At 39.1% G+C, this 23526-nt stretch overlaps 2 protein-coding genes across 4 annotated transcripts in view; one reads left to right on the top strand and one right to left on the bottom strand.

The window, feature by feature from the left end:
* The window catches only part of CENPP (centromere protein P), a 353315-nt gene that overhangs the window by 83736 nt on the left and 246053 nt on the right, over positions 1–23526 (bottom strand). The window lies entirely within an intron of this gene.
* ECM2 (extracellular matrix protein 2) overlaps positions 1–23526 on the top strand; it is a 38464-nt gene that overhangs the window by 8082 nt on the left and 6856 nt on the right. The window contains exons 3-7 of the mRNA XM_026656692.2: positions 14015–14203; positions 17190–17795; positions 18373–18488; positions 21425–21560; positions 23085–23242. Coding sequence (XP_026512477.1) covers positions 14015–14203; positions 17190–17795; positions 18373–18488; positions 21425–21560; positions 23085–23242 — 1205 coding nt within the window. The remainder of the gene's footprint in view (positions 1–14014; positions 14204–17189; positions 17796–18372; positions 18489–21424; positions 21561–23084; positions 23243–23526) is intronic.

Below are 23526 nucleotides of genomic sequence, written 5' to 3'. Positions count from 1 at the left end.
AAAAAAACTTCAGAAACAGACTTCAAAGAGAAACAGCAGAACTAAAATTCATTTGCAAATTTAACACCATTAATCTGGGCTTGAATAGGGACTGGGAGTGGCTGGCTCATTACAAAAGCAGCTTTGCCTCCAGACTCCTTGTTGTTTTTGTAGATACAGACTAACACGGCTACCCCCTGATACTTGACTCAAATTCCAGCTTGCTACTGTTAATACCCTTTGTAATAAAACCCCTGTGCCCTGCTAATTATAGAATGCACACAATTCTGCATTGAAATTATGTATAGTGGATCCTGAAGATATACATGCAGCTCTTCCCTTTTCTAACAAAACCAGAGGTTGCAAAAGTAGATCTCATATAATAATCACAGCTGTCAGACACCACAAAGTAATCCACAAACGTCCTCACTTCAGTGGAAGAGCTGGGTGTTCAGAGGGGTTGGAGTGCACTGGTAGGCCAGAAGGGACCATCATGATCATCTAGTCTGACCTTTTGCTCACTGCAGGCTGCAGAATCTCCCCACCCACTCTGGCAATTGGTCCATAACCTTTGGCTGAGTTACTGAAGTCCTCAGCGAATCCACCATTTATTCTAATTCAAACCAGCAAGTGACCCATACCCACTTTCTCCAGAGTCTCTGCCAAGCTGACCTGGGGGAAAATTCCTTTCCGACCTTAAATATGGCAGTTAGATCCTGAGCAAATGGGCAAGACCCACCACCCATCTCTGTAGTAACTCAGAGCCTTTCCCATCTAATGTCCCACTTCTGGTCATTGGAGATATTTGCTAATAGCAGCCACAGAGGGGCCATATGCCAGTGTAGGCAACCTGATCATACCATCCCCTCCATAAATTTATCAAACTCAGTCTTAAAACAAGTTAGATTTTTTGCACCCACCACTCCCTCCCGTGGGAAGGCTGTTCCAGACCTTCACCCATCTGAAGGTTAGAAACCTTCATCTAATTGGAAGTCTGAACTTGTTGATGGCCAGTTTATATCCATTTGTTCTTGTGCCAACATTGGCTCTTAACTTAAATAACACTTCCTCTCTCTCCTTGGTGTTTATCCCTCTGATGAATTTATAGAGAGCAATCATATCTCCCCTCAGCCTTCATTTTGTTAGGCTAACCAAGCCCAGCTCCTTAAGTCTCCTCTCATAAGGCAGGTTCTCCATTCCTCTAATGATCCTGGTAGCTGTTCTTTGCACCTGTTGGGGTGCACTGGCAGCACAGGGGGTGTAAGGAGGTTGAGGTTCTGGGTGGTTGGGGTTCATTGCAGGGCAGCTGGGATGCACTGACAGAGCTGGGAAATGCAGGGGGATGGGGAAGCCAGTTTGGTGTGCACTGGCAGAGCTATGGTGTGTAGGGTGGTTGGTGTGCACTGGCAGAACTGTGGGGGTCAGACAGGTTGGGGTGCACTGGAGAGCTGGTGCTGCAGGGTAGTTGCAGTGCAAGAAGGTTGAGGTGCATTGGCAGAGCTGAGGATGCAGAGGGGTTGGAGTGCACTGGCAGAGCTGGGGGGTACCATGCCTCCCTCACACCTGAGCCCCCAATCTCTCTCGCTTCCCCTACCATCCATCCCCATTTATCCCCCACCCCATAAGCTCCCTCCCCTTGCTACAGCCCCAAACCCCTCTTTCCTATTCCTCCAATCACCTTCTCCACTAACACACCTCCCCTCCCAGGAAAAATTCACATATCTATTTCCCCCCTCAAAATACTTTGATTACATTCCCCCCAAAATAAAATCGCCACATGTGGACTCTCAAATGGCTGAATCCAGCCACTCAGTCCAAAACTTCTTTTGTCTTAGGAGGAGGTTTGTCATTAACTTATCCTTAGATATGTTAATGGAATGGTGAGTTCAGAGCCCTCAAGAGGTCTGTTACTCATCCAATCATTAATACTTCTCAGTTTAACAGTACAAAACACCAAAAGGAAACTTTTTGGGGGGGACCCTATAACTTAGGAACCCATTGGTTAAATAACCCCACATTTGGATCACTAACACCATATAATGCTCTCAGGAGGCACACCAAATTTCAAAGCAAGCCAATAAACAATTCAGATTTTAGAGCACTTACAAGATTTAAGCTTTTTCGGTACCAGCACATGTGTAATATAAAAATGTACATTTTGTAATACCGTTCTCAATTTGGGTCCCTCAAAGATTTAGAAGTTGCCACGCACTACCTTGGATAAAACTTGACAGATTGAGACCATTTTGACCTGCATCATAACAATAGTTTTCTCTCTAACTCTGGGCAATTTTTTTAAAACTTTTTTTCCCCTGAGCATATATCTTTGGAATCCTGGCTCAAATGGCACCCTCCTAAGGCACACCAGTTTCAAAGAAATCCAACTAAACATGACAATTTTAGAGGACTTAGAAAGGTTGATCTTTAAATAGATGTCATGAGCCAACCTTAACTATAGTGGCATTTATATATATGGATATAAACCTTAATATTAGGCAATACTATCAACACCACCTCTAACAGACTCACCTATTTAAATAAAAAAATAAAAGTTTTATCATCCTAATGACTTCAGTACTTTCTTTTTTTTAATAATTTACTGTGTTCAGTTCATGAAACTTGTTAATGACAATCATTTCTGCATGTCTATGTCTTTAAGAGTAATATTTTCTGTAAGTTTCCACACACTGGCTGCACTTTACCTAATACATTTTTTCCCTTAGCCTGACTAATGTTTTCATAACCTCAAAATAGCTTTTAAGGTCACGTAATAATGTTCATAGCTCCTTTCTTAATATATCTGGTAAGTCAATTAATGGCTCACTGCCGCCCTAATGGCAATAGTATTCGTAATACTCAAGACCACTTCAGATATTTTCCCAAATGTTAAAAACCTTAATACTTAAAATATTCCTTGAACTAAGTGTTTTGGGTATACTCTGATTTGTTTATTTAATAAAATAAATTAATAGCTCTGAGATAATGGCTCTAAATCTCAAAAGAATATTAGAAATGAGACTCAATGTCAGATATGTTATCAGTTGAAAGACTGATCCTCACAAGCATACAAAACACACTCTTAAGAGACAAGATCACCAATCTCTGTCCATATTTATAATCTGGTGATATTTAAAAGAAGCTGAATATAATCACACAGGAAGAGACAAAATCTACTGATATTGTATAAAAATAGTGCATGTTATTTCAGTGTCTACTTACTGACTCTTTAATCTAGTCATGCCTGTCTAGAAATTCTCCATGCTAAAAATCATTTTGTAATTTGGGGCGGAGGGACTTGCTGCCTTAGGGAACTAATAATGGAGTATTTCACTTATGTTTGTTAAAATCAGACCCAAATCATAATAATCTGATGTTTTTTGGTGGACTCTGTGGACTAAATTAGTGGTCTCTATCCAGGTCCTAGTCAAACATCACAAAAATCACTACCACAGTTTGCATATCCAAAAGCACTAGTTCACATTATGAAAATTTTCTGTGTGTTACAGGATGTGTTGCATACCCAGAGAACTTTTGAAACCTTCTTGCGACTTAAATGGCAGAAAAAAATTTTATTCACATTTTCTAGAACAATTCACTTTTGGTCTGGAACTTCTTTCAGACTGAACTAACCATCTCAAAACAAGCTTGAAAATAGGAGGTTTTAATGGGAAGGCTGACAAAACTCTGCCTGTAGTAATTTCAGTGGGTGCTAATATAATGCATGCATAATAGATACTATTTACATGAAACCTTTCATTTGAAAACATTCTTTAAATTAAATAGAAGAAAATACCACATAAATAGCATGTACTCTATTTAAACCGTTCTGATCTTTCTGTCAGAGACCATCAGTCATGCTGAAATAATGTGCGGTTTCCTTCATCCCCAGTTCTGTCCATTTCTGTTTAGACTTTTACCCAAAAGTTGAGGTAAAGCCATTGGTCTTATTTTAGTCGTAACCCAATACTGGATTTGCACCAAATTTCCGAAGATTGAAAATCCTGTGCTTACCTGCCAAAGATTTCAACCACAAGGTATTATTCAGTCTAGTTTTTAAAGTTCAAAATTTTAGTTAAGATCAGATTTGGAAGTGTCTATTAAATAATAGACCTGCTATCATTAATTCTGCTTCAGAAGTTGAAAAAAATCTTACATTTCTGTTGCTCCAAAGCACCACTCTTGCATAACTCCAGAGCTAGAACTTTTTAAAATTGTGAAAAAAACTTTGTCTGTCTTCCCCTGTTGTTCTCCCGGAGAGCAGAGACAGGGCTGCCCCTGCGCTGTTGAGGAGGATGAAAGGCCCAGGGAAGCAGAGCAGTTAACGGGAGCAGAGGGAAACCTTCCCAAAGTTGGGACCCTCCTTCCAGATGGTGCTGGGGTTGCCTCTCGGACTGAGGAAAAGGCAGGTGTTAGTAATGGGAGATTCGATCATTAGAAACGTAGATAGCTGGGTTTGTGATGACCGGGAGAACCGTATGGTGACTTGCCTGCCTGGTGCGAAGGTTGCGGATCTCTCGAGGCATCTAGACAGACTTATGTGTAGTGCTGGGGAGGAGCCGGTGGTCGTGGTATATGTAGGTACCAATGACATAGGGAAGGGTAGGAGAGATGTCCTGGAGGCCAAATTTAGGCTGCTAGGAAAGAGACTGAAATCCAGGACCTCTATGGTGGCATTCTCAGAAATGCTCCCAGTTCCACGCGCAGGGCCAGGTAGGCAGGCAGAGCTTCAGAGTCTCAATGCGTGGATGAGATGATGGTGTAGAGAGGAGGGGTTTACTTTCATTAGGAACTGGGGAAACTTTTGGGATGGGGGGAGCCTATACAGGAGAGATGGGCTCTACCTAAACCAAAGTGGAACCAGACTGCTGGCACTAAACATTAAAAAGATTGTAGAGCAGTTTTTAAACTAGGAGATGGGGGAAAGCCGACTGCTGCAGAGGAGCATGTGGATCGGACAGAGACTTCTCTTAGGGGAGAGTCTAATGATAGAGAATCTCCAGGTTATAGTCAGGAGCAGAGGATGGAACAGGATAATGTAAAGGCCAGATCAGATGATAAACATTCACATAAAAAAGAATCTGACACATCAGAAAAGGGCAGACAAATAAACAGTGACAAGTTTTTAAAGTGCTTGTACACAAATGCTAGAAGTCTAAATAATAAGATGGGTGAACTAGAGTGCCTCGTGATAAAGGAGGATATTGATATAATAGGCATCACAGAAACGTGGTGGACTGAGGACAATCAATGGGACACAATCATTCCGGGGTACAAAATATATCGGAAGGACAGAACAGGTCGTGCGGGGGGGGAGTGGCACTATATGTGAAAGAAAATGTAGAATCAAATGAAGTAAAAATCTTAAGTGAATCCACATGTTCCATAGAATCTCTAAGGATAGAAATTTCATGCTCTAATAAGAATATAACATTAGGGATCTATTATCGACCACCTGACCAGGACAGTGATAGTGATGATGAAATGCTAAGGGAAATTAGAGAGGCTATCAAAATTAAGAACTCAATAATAGTGGGGGATTTCAATTATCCCCATACTGACTGGGAACTTTTCACTTCAGGACGAAATGCAGAGATAAAATTTCTCGATACTTTAAATGACTGCTTCATAGAGCAGCTGGTACGGGAACCCACAAGGGGAGAGGCAACTCTAGATTTAGTCCTGAGTGGAGCGCAGGAGCTGGTCCAAGAGGTAACTATAACAGGACCGCTTGGAAATAGACACCATAATACAATAGCATTTAACATCCCTGTGGTGGGAAGAACATCTCAACAGCCCAACACTGTGGCCTTTAATTTCAAAAGGGGGAACTATGCAAAAAGGAGGGGGTTAGTTAAACAGAAGTTAAAAAGCACAGTGACTAAAGTGAAATCCCTGCAAGCTGCATGGGTGCTTTTTAAAGACACCAAAATAGAGGCCCAACTTCAATGTATACCCCAAATTAAGAACACAGTAAAAGAACTAAAAAAGAGCCACCATGGCTTAACAACCATGTAAAAGAAGCAGTGAGAGATAAAAAGACTTCCTTTAAAAAGTGGAAGTCAAATCCTAGTGAGGCAAATAGAAAGGAGCATAAACACTGCCAAATTAAGTGCAAGAATGTAATAAGAAAAGCCAAAGAGGAGTTTGAAGAACGGCTAGCCAAAAACTCAAAAGGTAATAACAAAATGTTTTTTAAGTACATCAGAAGCAGGAAGCCTGCTAAACAACCAGTGGGGCCCCTTGATGATCGAGATACAAAAGGAGCGCTTAAAGACGATAAAGTCATTGCGAAGAAACTAAATGGATTCTTTGCTTCAGTCTTCATGGCTGAGGATGTTAGGGAGATTCCCAAACCTGAGCCGGCTTTTGTAGGTGACAAATCTGAGGAACTGCCACAGATTGAAGTGTCACTAGAGGAGGTTTTGGAATTAATTGATAAACTCAACATTAACAAGTCACTGGGACCATATGGCATTCACCCAAGAGTTCTGAAAGAACTCAAATGTGAAGTTGCGGAAATATTAACTAAGGTTTGTAACCTGTCCTTTAAATCGGCTTCTGTACCCAATGACTGGAAGTTAGCTAATGTAACACCAATATTTAAAAAGGACTCTAGAGGTGATCCCGGCAATTACAGACGGGTATGTCTAACGTCAGTACCGGGCAAATTAGTCGAAACAATAGTTAAGAATAAAATTGTCAGACACATAGAAAAACATAAACTGTTGAGCAATAGTCAACATGGTTTCTGTAAAGGGAAATCGTGTCTTACTAATCTATTAGAGTTCTTTGAAGGGGTCAACAAACATGTGGACAGGGGGGATCCAGTGGACATAGTGTACTTAGATTTCCAGAAAGCCTTTGACAAGGTCCCTCATCAAAGGCTCTTATGTAAATTAAGCTGTCATGGGATAAAAGGGAAGGTCCTTTCATGGATTGAGAACTGGTTAAAAGACAGGGAACAAAGGGTAGGAATTAATGGTAAATTCTCAGAATGGAGAGGGGTAACTAGTGGTGTTCCCCAAGGGTCAGTCCTCGGACCCATCCTATTCAACTTATTCATAAATGATCTGGAGAAAGGGGTAAACAGTGAGGTGGCAAAGTTTGCAGATGATACTAAACTGCTCAAGATAGTTAAGACCAAAGCAGACTGTGAAGCACTTCAAAAAGATCTCACAAAACTAAGTGATTGGGCAACAAAATGGCAAATGAAATTTAATGTGGATAAATGTAAAGTAATGCACATTGGAAAAAATAACCCCAACTATACATATACTACGATGGGGGCTAATTTAGCTACAACAAGTCAGGAAAAAGATCTTGGAGTCATCGTGGATAGTTCTCTGAAGATGTCCACGCAGTGTGCAGAGGCGGTCAAAAAAGCAAACAGGATGATAGGAATAATTAAAAAGGGGATAGAGAATAAGACGGAGAATATATTATTGCCCTTATATAAATCAATGGTACGCCCACATCTCGAATACTGCGTACAGATGTGGTCTCCTCATCTCAAAAAAGATATACTGGCACTAGAAAAGGTTCAGAAAAGGGCAACTAAAATGATTAGGGGTTTGGAATGGGTCCCATATGAGGAGAGATTAAAGAGGCTAGGACTCTTCAGCTTGGAAAAGAGGAGAATAAGGGGGGATATAATAGAGGTATATAAAATCATGAGTGATGTGGAGAAAGTGGATAAGGAAAAGTTATTTACTTATTCCCATAATACAAGAAGTAGGGGTCACCAAATGAAATTAATAGGCAGCAGGTTTAAAACAAATAAAAGGAAGTTCTTCTTCACACAGCACACAGTCAACTTGTGGAACTCCTTACCTGAGGAGGTTGTGAAGTCTAGGACTATAACAGCGTTTAAAAGAGAACTGGATACATTCATGGTGGTTAAGTCCATTAATGGCTATTAGCCAGGATGGGTAAGGAATGGTGTCCCTAGCCTCTGTTTGTCAGAGGATGGAGATGGATGGCAGGAGAGAGATCACTTGATCATTGCCTGTTAGGTTCACTCCCTCTGAGGCACCTGGCATTGGCCACTGTCGGCAGACAGGATACTGGACTAGATGGACCTTTGGTCTGACCCGGTACGGCCATTCTTATGTTCTTATGCTGTAAAAAGCTTTGGGCCAGGTATGAAAAATCACCAGATCATACCTAGAAACTCTAATTTGAAACCCCAGATATGTAAGTAGATCAGGAAATGTCTAGGAAGATGCGATTAGGTTTCTCTCTTATATTTCTTTATGGATTGTTGACTCTTCTGTGCTAACCCCAGGTGCTTTTGTTTTGCTTGTAACCTTTAAGCTGGACCTCAAGAGAGCTATCTTGATGCTTAATCCTTGTAATTATTTTTTTAAATCTAGCAAAAAGACTAAGTTCCAAATGTATTTCCTTTCTTTTTGTTTTTAATAACATTTACCTTTTTTTAAGAACAGGATTGAATTTTTGTGTCCTAAGAGGTTTGTGCATATGTTGTTTAATTAGGTGGTGGCAACAGCTGATTTCCTTTGTTTTCTTTCTCAGCTCTTCCCCGGAGGGGGGGTGAAAGAGCTTGAGGGTACCCCACAGGAAGGAATTCCCAAGTGTGCCTTCCTGGTTTCTCGCACTTGGGTGGTGGCAGCATCTATGCATCCAAGGTCAGAAAAAGCTGTAGTCTTGGGTGTTTAATACAAGCCTGGGGTGGCCAGTATTAATTTTTAAAATCCTTGCAGGCTTGGACACTTGAAGTGCCAGAGTGGGGACTTGACAGGCGAGTATATGAAAAAAATATAATGACCCTTACAGAGCACATAGACATGTGCAGTCAGGATCTTAGCAGTGAGTATCTCCCTAACAGCTATATTATGGATACCTGGGTGGAATGAGGAAGGGTTCGGAGTCAAACACTATTTGGACCCAGATAATTTCCTCTCCTGCTAGCATGGTTTGAGCTGATCAGAGTGCAAGTGAATAAAGGCTTATGCTAATGAAAATATTGATATAAATCTGTGGACTGTGCAGGCCTTTTTCAGAAAATAACAGAAAAGAAATTAGAGGTAATTGCCAACACTGACACCTCAAGTGATCATTTGTGAATTTCCTCAGATTCCAAGAGGGTGTTTATCATCCTTCTTAGAATGAGCGACTGTTGCTTCTTTCTCTCAGCTTCCCAGATGACGGGTTAGGTAACACTAGATATTGGCTCAGGATTAATCTCTCTTGCATTATGCTGTGTGCGCATGTGTGGACTTTGAGAGGAAGTTCCACTTTCATCTAAATCAGGTCTGAGAAACAAGTTCTGAGGATTAATGTGAAGGTCATTATAACAACTATGGCCTGTTCCTTCACAATCTTCTTTAACATCTTTGCTCTCAAGTGGTTGAGAGGGAAATGGCATAAAGAAGGATTTTTAACCCAGTTCTGAAATAAGGGGACAACAGCCTCTGCTTTTGAATGTCTCTTCCTCATGTAGTACTTCTTTTGGCTTTCCATCTGGACTTACATGCAAACATGTTAATCAACAGGCTTCCAATCTGGCCTGTGGTGCACCGAAGACTAGGTGATATAGACTGTACTCCCTGGGTTCTAAGCATGTCTTGTTGAGCTAGTCAACCCTGACTTTCCTACCTGATGTAGGGTTCCAAGGAGTAGATCAAGGCTACTTCTCTAAGCAGTGATGGTTTTCTCCCTTCTTGGCAGTTATATACACATCATGATTCTGAAGAATCATCTGCTGGAAATGGAGAAGTGAGGTTGATAGTCCATAGCATGGAACAGGTTATATGCCTCTCTGGGCTACATCTGCTCCCAGTCATATTTTTTATCCGTATTATGGGAGTGCGTAGGATCCCTACTCATGGACCATCGTGCTAGGTGCTGTATAAACTCAGGACAAAAAGACGATCCTTGCAGGAGTCCAGTTATATTCCTACTATCTGGGGTCTGGCATTTATACCGATGACCAGTTTCTCTGGACCCAGTCTTAGGTAGTTCTTATGTAATATTAAGAATGAATTAACCAATTGCTGACAGGAAGTGAATCAAGAATTGTGCCAGGTAGTCACACAGGAGAAAAACTAGTTCAGAAAGTTGATCTTAGGATAAATATTTGGCGAATCACCCCCTATCTTCTTCTGTCTCACTTCTGAAATAAAGATGGCTTTGGATGATAACTTAAATGGTAGACTTCTCTGTGGATTGTAATGGGTGCTTCCACTTGTTTGTTCAAAGCCATGTTTCTCAAGGTTTTTGCAATGGCTGCTGGGCCCTGTCTAACATGATGAAAAGTTATCAGACATTGGTGGGCATATATCCCTTTCACTTGAAGATACAAGTGGTAAGGCATTTGTGAATATCTATGTAGAAGTTATGAGTCAAAAAAGGAGTACTCTGTATAGAAAATGCTTCTTGTCACAGAAAAAACTCTAATGCCTCTGGGTGAGTCTCCCTGATCATATCTCCAGAAGGTTTATTTTAATATTTTGAAGTTTTGGGAAGATAATAAGGTAATGGTAAATTTCAGTGTTTCCGTCTGGAATACCAATCTCCTTATAGACTTGTTGAGAGACCTGAAATCTAGAATGGGCTGCATGCGATTGTTTCTCTTTGTACCACAAACAATACTGTACCCTTTCCAGAATATCAGTCTCTCCATGGAACTGGTTCCGTAGTTCCAGTATGTAGGAGATGGACTACTGCACCTTTCATCTTCTGATGCTGTGAAGAGTCTTGTTGATAGTGTTGATTTATTTTAATTTAATTTGGGATAACAAACTTGTCCCTGGGACAATGAGTTTCATTGAATATCCTTCCCTGATTATCTGAAGCACCCATTTTCTGATGTGCTTCACTCCCAGATAAAGGCCTACCCTGAAGCATGCCCTCATAGGAGGGGTAATTTCTCCAGACTTGGGAAACCCAAAAAACAAGAACAGCTTTAGCCTGGATGAAGAATTTTATTGTGTGTGTTTTGTTTTTGGGCACCAGCTCACAGTTGAGCATAGATTTCTACAATAAAAGACTGCAGCCAATGCTCTGAGGGTTGAGGCTGCGGTATCCAAGTTCAGGCTGAGTGATTATCTTATTCTCCTGTTTATCGGTTTGGCAGAAATACTACCTCAACTGGTATGACTGTGCCCTTTAACAAGGAGGCCATAGAAGGCTTAACCTTAGTCAGAAAAATGAAGACCTTATAGCCCTTAGATACAAGATAGGACTTTAAGGGAATTCCTACTCCACCTTCTTCACATACTCATAAACCAAATGAGGAAGATTTACACAGCAGTCAGACAATTTTGCAAGGTTAGGGTCTTTGAGTTTGTGTATTTTTACTGTTGTATTTTCTAAAAGTATAAGCACCTATGAAGTTAAACCCCCATTTATATGTAATTCTTCAAAGTCTGGTGAACTGTATGAGGTATCTCAAAATCTCAGCTTTAAAGACTTCTCTTTCTGTTTAGAGGATCTTAAAACCGCTTATAAAAGGTTTTAAGACTTTTTGCTTTCTCTTTTATTGCTGATTGTGAGCAATATCCTTCACCAGTCCCCTGGACCAAACTCCTGAGAGAAAGGCGGGAAGGGATCTGTGAGGGGGAGACTACATTACCAGGGAAACTGAAAGGAAGGAAGGAGTCTGTAGGCATGACTCCTGCGTGCTTCCATAAGGAAAAGGGTAGCCACTTTATGACTCCTGTGGGACTATGGAGGCTGGATGGGAAGTAGAAATAGGTCCATCTCTCAGGGAGGAGGATGTGAATCAATTCAACCTAAACTGCTCCGCTGCTTGGTCTGGATTGTGTGGGGACTGACCACAGAAAATAAAGTAGTGAGCCAGAGCCACTGGAGACAAATGGCTCATTGGAATCAGAAAGTTTTCACTTTTCATGGCAGAGGAAGCTGTGCAGATAAAACAACTTGTGGGAAGAGGGGATAACTTTGCAGCTTTCTCAAACATCTTAGCACAGACTTTGCCTACCTGCAGACTAGGAGTATGAATTTCTTCCTGCTGGTTGCTAAGGGGGTGGGGACCTTTGCCTTTCCCCGAGATTGAGGAGTCTCCAGTGAAACTTTCCTGCTTGCTTTGCAAACTGTGGGAATAGGGGTCCCATGTTTGGTATGAAAAAAACTTCCATGAAACTGATTCTGGCCTGTTCTCAACAAAAGGAACTTTCATGCGCTTTGCTCAACCATCCCGGGGTGGACCTTGCCCACACTTTGGCCTGCTGTCTCTGTCTGACATTTCTGAGAAGGAGAGTACTGTCTTTCAAACCCTCAGAAACCCAAAATATTTTTTTTCATTTTAACTGTTTTGAGGAAAACAACCTCAAAGCCACTGAAGAAACAGATACATTTAGTTAAAAATCTTAAAAATCGTGTGAAAATTCTGCTGCAAAGGAAGGCCTTCAGTGTGCTACATATGCTGCTTGGAGGCTAGGGTGGCCACTGCCACATCCCTAGAATACCTGACCTTCCAGTATTTCTGGGAACAGTGTGGGCCCACCTTGACCAATGTGACCTTGCAAAATGCACAATGCATATGAGGCACATTGGATCGAGGACATGATTTTGAAGAGCCTGTCACTCCACACCCACTAGCATGACCTCAGCTGGTGCATATGAGGTCACACCAGCAGGTCTGGAGCAGCATGCTCTTGAAAATAGTGTTTCCCATCTGTGATACCAGATAAAAGGATAGCCAGTTCTGTCTCAGTACTGGCCGGGGACAAAACCATAGAAAAAAATGTCTGGCTGGCTTAAAACCTGACGAATTGGCTATCTACTGGAGGCAGAGAATTCTGGAAAATTCTTCCTGAGGGATGATCTGAAGCTCTGGTTCAGAGCAAAGTTCTGATCAGCCTTCTGTTGCCACAGACAGGGAACATCTCTCCATGAAGACTCTCAGACATGGAAGGGATTAAGAATAGAAACTATAACCAGTTCCCATCAGATGTCCATATCATAAAAGCCACCATCAGAATTGATGCTAATTGTCCCCTCTGTAGGCAGAGCAGAGAGGACAAAGATCGAAAAGGACATGTATAATTAACTATACCATCCCATCTCCCACCTTAATGACCCTACCAGGTCAGGACTGAGGCACAGTGGCAGGGCAATGTGAGAGTAGCTGATATAGATTCTGCCCATGTTTAAACCATTTTTTAGAAAAAGGATTTTTATTTACAACTGTCGATCTGGCATGTTTTAATAAACACTAAACTCACTTAAGGCTAAATCCTGATTCTGATGTTGTCAATGGGCATTCTTTTCACTTCAATGGGCAAGGATTTGGCCCTGTTCTGTTCAGGTTCTTATACTGTGCTCATCACCTTAGAAACTGAACGCTTTCCACTCATGGATTAAGCAACATGACTACACATCTGTTTCATGTTGTTTGTTCTCTCATCCTTTCCCCACAGGGAGATAGATGCATGTGCAGTGGAGTCTCTTGGTTTGGAAGTGATGAGGTTTGTGAATGTCACTCTGATGCCCTTGCTTCCTAGAGAATATGGTGATGGGTGCTTTATAAATACATACTAAAAAGAAATGTTTTATGTTCTCTTCAGTTCATTATCAACTATTGAGGACTCAGATATCCAGAGTGAAATTGTAAGCTAAAGTATTTTACCTACATGTTTGAAATATCTCCATTATATTAAAAATGTCTGGTGTAATTTTTACAGAAAAGAATAATACACATATTTAAGAATTCTTCTTTCATACTGTACTCAAGCACCAAACTAAGACTCTCCTACATAAATACATTCTGCAGAGAAATCATTAATTCATTTCCAGGTTAAGAGCAATAAAAGCATTTAACACCAGAAACATTAATTAGCTGAAAAGCATCTACTGAAGATCCAGTAAATTGAAATATTTGCCTTTAGCATTAGCCATATTCTCTGGCTTCCCCAACCACTTTACTATTAACATCAAGTATATCAAAGATCTAAACAATGAAACTGTATAATGTGTATTTCAGTTTAAGCTATCAAAGAATTATTATTTAATTCATCTCTTGCTTTTGACCTAATTCTTTTTCTTTTATTAGGAAAGAAAGGGCACTGTACAGCTAACGGGATGATTATGTACGACAAAGCTGTGTGGTCCCCCAAACCTTGCATTACTTGTCTTTGTTCAAAAGGAAAAGTGATTTGTGATGAAACTACGTGCCTTTCTCTGACATGTCACAAAACTGTGATACCTGAAGGAGAGTGCTGCCCAGTTTGCTCTGATATTGGTACAGTACACCATACTATCTTCTTATCCATCATTTAATTTTCTATTTGTTATTTTTAATATTTTAAAACTACCTCAAACAAAACATTAAATAAAGGCAAAGGGTAAGTGATATAACCTATAAAATACAAGTAATGATTTATGCAATTTTATTATACATATTTAACTGTTTTTCTAAAATATATATTATAGAAATTATTTGGAGGAAATTCTATGGCCTGTGTTAACAGGAGGTCAGAATAGATGAACAAAATGGTCCCTTCTGGCCTTGGAATCTTTGAAACAAACAATTTTTTAAAATGCAGAAAGTAGAAAAGTTCAAAATTATGTAATAACAGCAGCTGTACAGATCAATTTTTCTTTACAGAATCAACAAAAATTATTTCATAATACAATTCAAAAGGTATGTTGCTCCCAAATGGAAATACGCTCTGTCTCCAATGGGAAAAGGATCAGGGCCCCATATTTTCTATTGATTTTTTTCCCCGTTCTATTTTCTCCTCCCCTCACTATCATCCCTATGCTTTTTCAGCTAATGAAATAAAAGCATAAACTTTACTCCTTTACAGTACATACCAAAAAGAAATAAGGTTCCATTTATAAAGTGTTAATAAATGATTTCTACATGATATAAAAGCACATTAGACACATGAGTAGTATGTGTTATAGATCGTTATAAGAACATCAGAAGAAAGCAATAAAAAGTGGTAGTTACAAGCAGTCTATTAACCTGTTTGACACTAACATCTATGACAACTGATCAACCATTTATGAAAACCTCCGTTAATCATTTATTAACCCTGGATATATTACCTATAAAATTAACCCTAATAGAAAGTGTGACCAAATGTCCAAGTTATCCATCACTCCACACTGAAAACCCCCCCCCACAAAACTTTTCACTATAGAAAAGCATCTTTTCTATTGTTAGAATGCTGCATTGTTTCCAGTGAAGCCAATGACAACTGAAGGTCCCCACCTAGAAGGATCAGACCCTAGCATCTCTTTTGCACTTAAACTTCATAGTGGAGAGTCTAGTTGTGCATTCAGGAAACAAGTACCAATATTTCTTATCAGACTTTAAAGTAACAAAGCGATAAAGATGTTCTAAATACCAGTTAATGTGTTTTAGTAAAACAAGTTTCCAATGTTCAGTAAATATTTTCTCTTAAACCGGGTATACAATTTTTAAAACTATTGTTTTTGAGTAACACTAATTTCAAATTCTCACTAGAATTTCTATTTTAAAATAAAGAATCAGAAAAAGTTATGAATGTAGTTTAGTCCGCCCTCCTTTTGGCAGATGGAACTCATAAACAAATACAAGGGGTGGTGAGCGTATAAAAACTTGTACTGGCTCATGTTGACCAAGTGAGAGGAAGCAGTTAACATGGCAGAATATCAGCAAGAACACCCTCCAGCCCTGTGGTTTCAGGCGATGAAAAGAAAGGAGGGAAACTGGATTGGTGACATTTGCATAGATAAAAGTATTATTTATCCCACAAGAATGCACACCATATAACTTTTGTACTTACGGTGACAGTAGTAGTGCAATTTTTTCTTTCTATATCTCTGCTGGGTTGAGCATGGGTGGAAAGTTGATTGTAAAGCTAGTAGCAAGATTGATGTAAAGAGCAACAATTATACTTGATTTATTCAAATTAGCATGGTTTGCATGTGCACATGCATATGTACATGCACAAATTGCACTGCAATCTTTCCACTATGGCTTTGAACTTCACAGGGATCTGGGAGAACAGATGAATCAACATACCGGTATCCAGGGCAGGCGCTGGCTTTTTGGCTGCCCCAAGCGAAAAAAAAACAAAAAACAAAAACCAGGGCAGCCAGAACGGCAAAGCAAAAAAAACCCACCTGTGGCGTGGCCGGAGTGCGGGTGCAGGGGAACCGGCTGGGAGGGGGAGGGAGCGGGCGGGAGAGATAGAGAAGAGGGCGGCCAGGGCTACAGCAGGGGTGCTGCCACACGGCCCCTCCCGCTGCGCCGCCTCCCGCTGCCTGCCGCGAGGGCTCCGCTCCGGTCGGTGGGGAGGGAAGGAAGAGGACTGCCCTGCAGGGCGCTCCGGTCCTCCGACCCCTACAGGGCGGCCAGAGTGGAACACAAAAAAAAAAAAAAAGCGGCCGTGCCATCCTAGGATTGGGCAGAATGCCGCCTCAAACAATCTGCCGCCCCAAGCACCAGCTTGCTCAGCTGGTGCCGGGAGCCGGCCCTACCAGTATCTCTCCAGCCAACCTCCCCTCTCCAGACAGCTTTAACCAGAGCTGTACCAGCTAGCTGCTGCTCCCCCAGTGAGGGAAAAGGGTTCTGGGAACCTAGTGCTACTGCAAACCCTCCTCCCATCTCCAGGCACACTTTTTTCTATTTGGGACCTTGGGCCAGGCACATAACATTAACAAATGCAACAGTTCAAAAATGTACTACCAAATCAAGCCTATATTCAAATTCTTTTGGGACTGCTTTGATGCATTCCTATTTATCATATTAACACCTTTACAAAAAAGAATACAGATAATTATTCTATGTTGTAGCTGCTGTAAAGGCTTAACCATTTATTGTCATACTCACTCAAAATCTGGATTCTCCACTAACCAGCTCTGTTCAGTAAAATTCATCAGATGCTGAATTTGCATAATGATTGTAATATTATTATCCCCTCATAAAGGTATTATACACTGACATTTGAATCATTTTTACAGTAAGGATTCATCAAGAACCACAAAACAAACATTCAACATTTTAGTGTAACAAATTTATAATATATTATAATTAGGATTATAAATAACAAATACATTTTTCATTCCTTAAAATCACATTCTCAGTGTGAATTTATTTCTTCTATAATTAGAATATTTATAATGTTTGGGGGGGCATAATAGTTACTAACACTAACTTCATTCTCATTTCCTCTTATACTGCCATTTTATTTCCCCCCCCTCACTTTCACTACCATGGACACGCTCATTTTCAGTACAAAATATTTCACTGGATGACACACCTGAAATTTCTGGTGCTTCTCCAGAGCCCAGTGACCCTAGTGACCCAATGCTATTGAAATCACTGCATACCCAGGCTGAAATGGATGAGTTACTCAGACGAGAGAAGGAAGAACTTGAAGGGAGAGAAAAGGAAATTCACAAAAAGGATGAAGAGAACAGGAAGAGAAAAGAAAAGAAAAGTCAGGAGGAGAAAAAAATTCATGACTATGAAGCCCATCAGAAAGTAGAGGAGGAAATAAGCAGGAGAGAGGAAGAAAAAAGAAGAGCATATGAAGAGGAAGAGCTACAAATTGAAAAGGAAGAAGAAGAAAAAAGAAAGGAAAACAAACATCCAGAGCAAGAAAGAAAACAACAAAAAAGCGAAGAGGAAGAAGGGGAAGAGGAAGAGGATGAACATATTTTACGAGGTGATGTTTTCAGAATGCCCCCTCGATTCCCAATTCCTGTTCCTCCTGCAGAAATTCCTCCTTTGCCAACTGGATGTTCCATTTCTGACACCACAGTAAGCTGCATTAATGCCAAACTTACACAAATACCACCAATTACTGATCCAGAGCTAACAAGCTTAGAGCTTGAAGGTAAGAAAATAAGTTTGCTTTATATTATTTTCTTCATCAATTAAAATTTAGCCCTCCCCAAAACCCACAATTTTAATGTTAGCATATTATAATGTGAAATGCTTTATACTACTAGTTTCTTATCACAGAAAGAGATTTAAAGGCATTTTACAACTAAGCCTGAAAAATTAGGCAACAAAGTAAGCCTGAGAAACAAGCAACAACCTAGAAATTAAAAGGTTTTATATTCCACTATCAATGCCCTCAGAAGTTCAGGCCCATGTACTGTACATTAATTTATGATTTCTCTTATTACATTAGCTCTCCAACACTAATGCTTTTCTGCTCCTAAAGATGGTTTCGTAATTATAGTAATTTTAGATCTATGGTAATCTAATAAAAGACATTAGTGCCATGTTGCTACAATCTAACTTGCTTTTCAAAATTTAGATGCTACTAGTGTTGAGACACACAGACATACAGTTGACTTTATTTCCATAAATACATTTGTACTTGTACATTACCTAGTTACCTGACTCAGACCATATAAAATGCAACACATTACTAAGATATATATATTTTTAACTATCTGTCCTAGGGAATACCATCACTTCCATTCCAGATGAAGCATTCAATGGGATTTCTAATTTGGAAAGGCTTGATCTAAGTAAAAATAATATTACTTCTCCAGGCATAGGTCCACAAGCGTTCAAAGTAAGCATGCATACTCTTTCTAACATCTCTGTCACTGATTTGTGCTTGAAGTAGATCTGGCAGAATACTATTGGGTAAATCATCAGCTGATGTAAATGGTTGTAGCTTCACTGGAGTCAATGGAGCTATGACAATTTGCACTAGCTAGGGATCTACCCCTATGTAATGAATATATGATTAATCAAATTTTGCCATTTTCAACAAACCATTTTTGCAGTTTTCAGCCAGTTATATAGTTGATCGAATACTATTCACTGAAAAAGTTATTTACTGAATAACAATTATATTAATATTTTGCTGGTATTTTACCAGCTTCAGTTTTGAGATTTTTAAAAATAGTTTTTCCATTATCATAAAGTGCTTCTTATATCATTTTTAGAAACCTCATAGTAGTTGGACTCTCTTTTAAAGAAAAGTAGTATAGAAAGGGAAGCTTTTGAAGGGTACACTGGCTTGACAGCCCTGCACAGTGAAGTTCTTTATACGTCTAAAAACACAGAAGTTGCCCCACCAGTGTGCCTCATTGTCTAACTTGGAATGACCACCTCTAATGTTCTTTCTTTAGAACTTGATCAGCCATTAGCCTGCTAACAAGGGTGCCTGAACTGGCATCAGATAGTGCGGTGTTTTTCTTTATGGTCTTCATCTTGAAAGGTGTTGAGCGCTCTATTTCCAATCTAGCGAAGTACTTAAGTATGTGTTTAACTTTCGGCACATGATCAATGACATTGCTTCAAAGGGACTACTTATATGCTTAATTAAGGCACATACTTAAGTGTTTTGCTAGATCAGGGCTAGAATGCTCAGCATGTCACAGGATCAAGCTCTACAAGGACACCTGAGTTAAGACTTGGATGGTGACCATCAGCTAATTTCACACAGGCCAGCTCACAGCCAATAAATGCTAAATACCAATCTGAGCTGGATTTCTAGCCAATAACCTAGAGATTAAAGGCTTTATATTCCACTATCAATGCCCTCAGAAGTTCAGGCCCATCTACAGTAAATTAATTTATGATTTCTCTTATTACATTAGCTCTCCAACACTAATGCTTTTGTGCTCCTAAAGATGGTTTCATAATGATAGTAATTTTACATCTATGGTAATCTAACAAAAGACATTAGTGCCATTGTCCCCTTAGTACAAATGAATTTGAGAACATGATTTTGCTTAGTTTAACTGAATAAAAACCAAAGCGTAAACCTAAATTTTTGTTTGCAAAAACATTAATCCTCTGAACAAATTGGGAAATAAACTATGAGGAATACGCTAACTATTAAAAACAGGATCCTGTTTTCATACAAACTACCTAGGTAACAAAATATCAGGGAAGATAAATACAGAACATATGACACACAAGCAGAACTGCCACTAAGTAGAATTTTCTTTATAATTTACATGGAGAATGAGCGTTTGAAGTCTTCCAAGACTAACTTTGCAAAAGATTGAATATCTATGTTACTTATTTAATTAGCAATATCCACATATCAGAATTATTTATTAGTACTGCATTGATTGTCCATAATAAAAATCTTCTGATAATAAGCTGTAGTCGCAAAAAGCGTTTGGACCCTGATTTTGGCCTCGATCCAGCAAAGCACTTAAGTACATACAGTATATAGTCCCATTGGATTAAATGCCCTACTGAACAGTGTCCTTAGACCTCTCACAATTGCTCTCACAAATTCTACAAATTTCAACTGTTAGGTGAAATAAAATAGGTCAGAATTACATTTCCCCCCTTTTTATTCTATGAGATTTTTTTTAAAAGATCACATTTTATTATAAAGTATTTTTATTTGTACTTGTATTTTATAAAACATACAAAAATCTAAAAAACACACTAAAGAATAAAAGGAACATAAGTCATAGCCAAAAAAGGCTCATTTAAAATTGTACCCCCTTCAATGTCCTGTCAGTGGAAAATTTCCCTCAGCTATTGAAATGTTTACTACCATATTTACTCTTTTGCCTGCAGGAGACTTTTGCCCCTTAGCTCCACAGGATAACTGATGAGACAATGTTTAATGTCAGCCAGGGTAAGCGCTACCATACATAATGGTATCAAGGACTTTCCGATCATGCTTATGTAATCCTTGGCTGTACATATAGTTTATCTGATTGACACACACAGTATGAGAGACAATGTGGATGAGGTAATATCTGGTATTGAACCAACTTCTGTTGGTGAAAGAGAAGCTTTTGAGCTTACACACAGAGCTCTTCTTCATAGAACACTGACGCTTTACAACTTATACATCATTTTAACTCTCAACCTGCAAAAAGGCCACGTGCCTCTACTCCTAAGCCAAAAAGTCTACTGAACTGTAGTGGACCAGTAGCCCTAGAGGCGATTTACTGAAAAATATTGACTACTGTAGATTAAGTACATAATATGAAAATACTATAAAGGCTTATAAGTATCTAAGAATTCCTAAATATTATGAAAAGGTTAGATAAGTGAGGTGATTGGATGAGTCAAGGATTAGTAACAGGACTGGGGTCCAGTATGGCTGGGATGGAGGCTGGCTGGCCCATGTGAAAGAGGTTGATGAACTAAGTCCAATTCTTGGGTGACAGATGTTCATATCACAAAACATACCCTCACAACTGACACCCTTGTTAGTAGATTATACAGAAAGGCCAATGGTTCAAGTACTTAGAGAAAGAACTCCTTTCTTACCAAAACACTGGATATTCCACAACAGCGTTGAGGCGCTACTGCTACTCAGTCTTTACCTGTTCTGTGTATATCAGACTCAAGTCTCCATTTTATCAACCTGCTGCTTTTTATGAAACTTACCTTACACAACCAACAGCAGCATCAGCAACAAAATTAACATGGTTAGTAAAATGGCAATTACAATTTTAGGTTATTTGACAATATAATTTTACATTTTGTTAACTGAATTCTGCTTTCCCCCCCCCAATTAAGATCCTGAAAAAGTTAAAACGTTTGTATATGGATGGAAACGCACTAGTACATATTCCTCCTGAATTACCGTCAGCTTTAGAAGAACTTAAAATAAATGAAAACCATCTCCATGCTATTGATGAAGACAGTTTACAAGGTATTTAAGAAGTGAATATTGAATCAATGAAATTAGATTTGAAACTCAAAATGCAGAATAGAATTTTGAGACCTTGCATATTAAGCAAAATCTGGAGAATTTGAGACCAATTTTCATCTGCCATTGTAGATGGAAAAAATGAAAGTTAAATATGAGTAACAGACTGATCCTGCAAAGACTTATACACATGTTGAACTTTACATTCATGAGTAAAGTTAAGCACATGCACCCATCTTTGCCAGTCAGGATCTAAATGTATTTTTGTTAGTCATTGCCAATCAAGGCAGCATACTACAGCAAGATTCTAGGATCTTTTATTTCTATAGGAGGCAGAGACATTGTGTTAAATAACAGAAACTTAATCATTAGATCGATAAATAGATGTGTTTTTCCAGATGTCTGTACGGCAACAAAACCCAGAAGACCTGCATGAAACTTGAGTTTTTAAAATCTGAATTATCTTGTAATTCTGAGGAATGTCAGTGTTTTTCACAGCAAAGTCTGTGCTAATGCTCAAGTTCCTAGGGAAACTGGATTGTGCACTGCACAGGGAGTATGTACACCTACATCCCAGTGTTGCTGCATTACGTACAGTGGAACCAGTATGGATATTTTTATACTCATGGGACAGGGAACAGGTTTTGATCTCTGTGCATCAAGAAAGCAGAAGAAAGCTTAGATGAAATTATTCAACATTTTTGTTTATGAACTTTAATATTTTGTAATTGAGAATGAAGAACTTTTTGTCATGAAATGATAATTTTTTGTTTACATATAGTAGCCAACATTTAGTTCTTCTGAAATATATCTGGAAGATCAAGGTCTACAATACCCACTCCCTAGGAAGGGGGATACAGGATACTCCATGCAGAGTTCTCAACACATAGTTGTACACTGAGGTGGGGGAAGGACCTGTGAACCTACAAAGGGTGCAAGTAACATGACCACTAAACAAATGAATGACTGGAGAGCTGTGGGAGAATCCTACAGATCTTTGGGCATCTGTGCAGAAGGTCAGCACCAATATATTGCTCCATGCACCCTCCTGAGGTCTTGAATTACTAAGGAGCTTGTGCTACCATTAGCTCCCTGCACCTGCCTTATTTTCCCATTCTGAAAGTACAATATTAAAATAACAATAATCCTATGCTGGAAATTGCATGGCTCTCCTGGAGGACAATAAAGAAGTTATATAATGGGCTGTAAACAAATTGTGTATTATCAATACATTTCAGTTGCATTTTTCATAATTTAACTATATTTACAGTATAGTTTTTGAACATGGTACAGTAATTGGCTGAAATTTTTTCAAATGATTGAAAATAAAAATAATTTACAATCTATGAATGGGAGTATAAAATTGTTTTCTGTGCTAAGACCCATTCAGGCAAATATATTTCCCCATTTTTTTGAATGGACTTAAGTAATGTTAAAAATTGTTACAACATAGCTCATGTTTTAATATGGTACAAGATTCTATATTACTTTATTAAAATTTATCACCAATTATTTTATTTTCTACAGAATTAAAGAACTTGGTGACCCTAGAATTAGAAGGCAATAAACTTAGTGAAGCAAATGTCAGTCCTTTAGCTTTCCGTCCTTTGAAAAGCCTGTCTTATTTGCGCCTTGGAAGAAATAAATTTAGAACTGTCCCACAAGGTCTTCCCACATCTATTGAGGTAAAAGACCAAAAATCTTTATTTTTCCAGATGTATTCCTTTTCTTCTTTGTATGTACTCCACTACCTCTGTAAAGCACAGATGATATTTTTACAGCTTAATAATTTGTTTCAAGACATATTGTCATTGGTTGCAAAGTCATTATTGCCAGAAATTTACTTATTTACTTATATTATACAAACTCCACCACAAATGGCATCCATCTAAATCTCTGGGCACTGGAAATCCTGTGTTTTGGCCAACTCTGTTCACATACCTCAACTAATACCTCATTCTTATTGCAA

This window comes from Terrapene carolina, unplaced genomic scaffold (assembly GCF_002925995.2).
Source record: "Terrapene carolina triunguis isolate 2854851 unplaced genomic scaffold, T_m_triunguis-2.0 Scaffold232, whole genome shotgun sequence".
Classification (NCBI taxonomy): domain Eukaryota; kingdom Metazoa; phylum Chordata; order Testudines; family Emydidae; genus Terrapene; species Terrapene triunguis.
The sequence above is the reverse complement of the archived record's forward strand: the minus strand, read 5'-3'. Positions and strand labels throughout refer to the sequence as shown.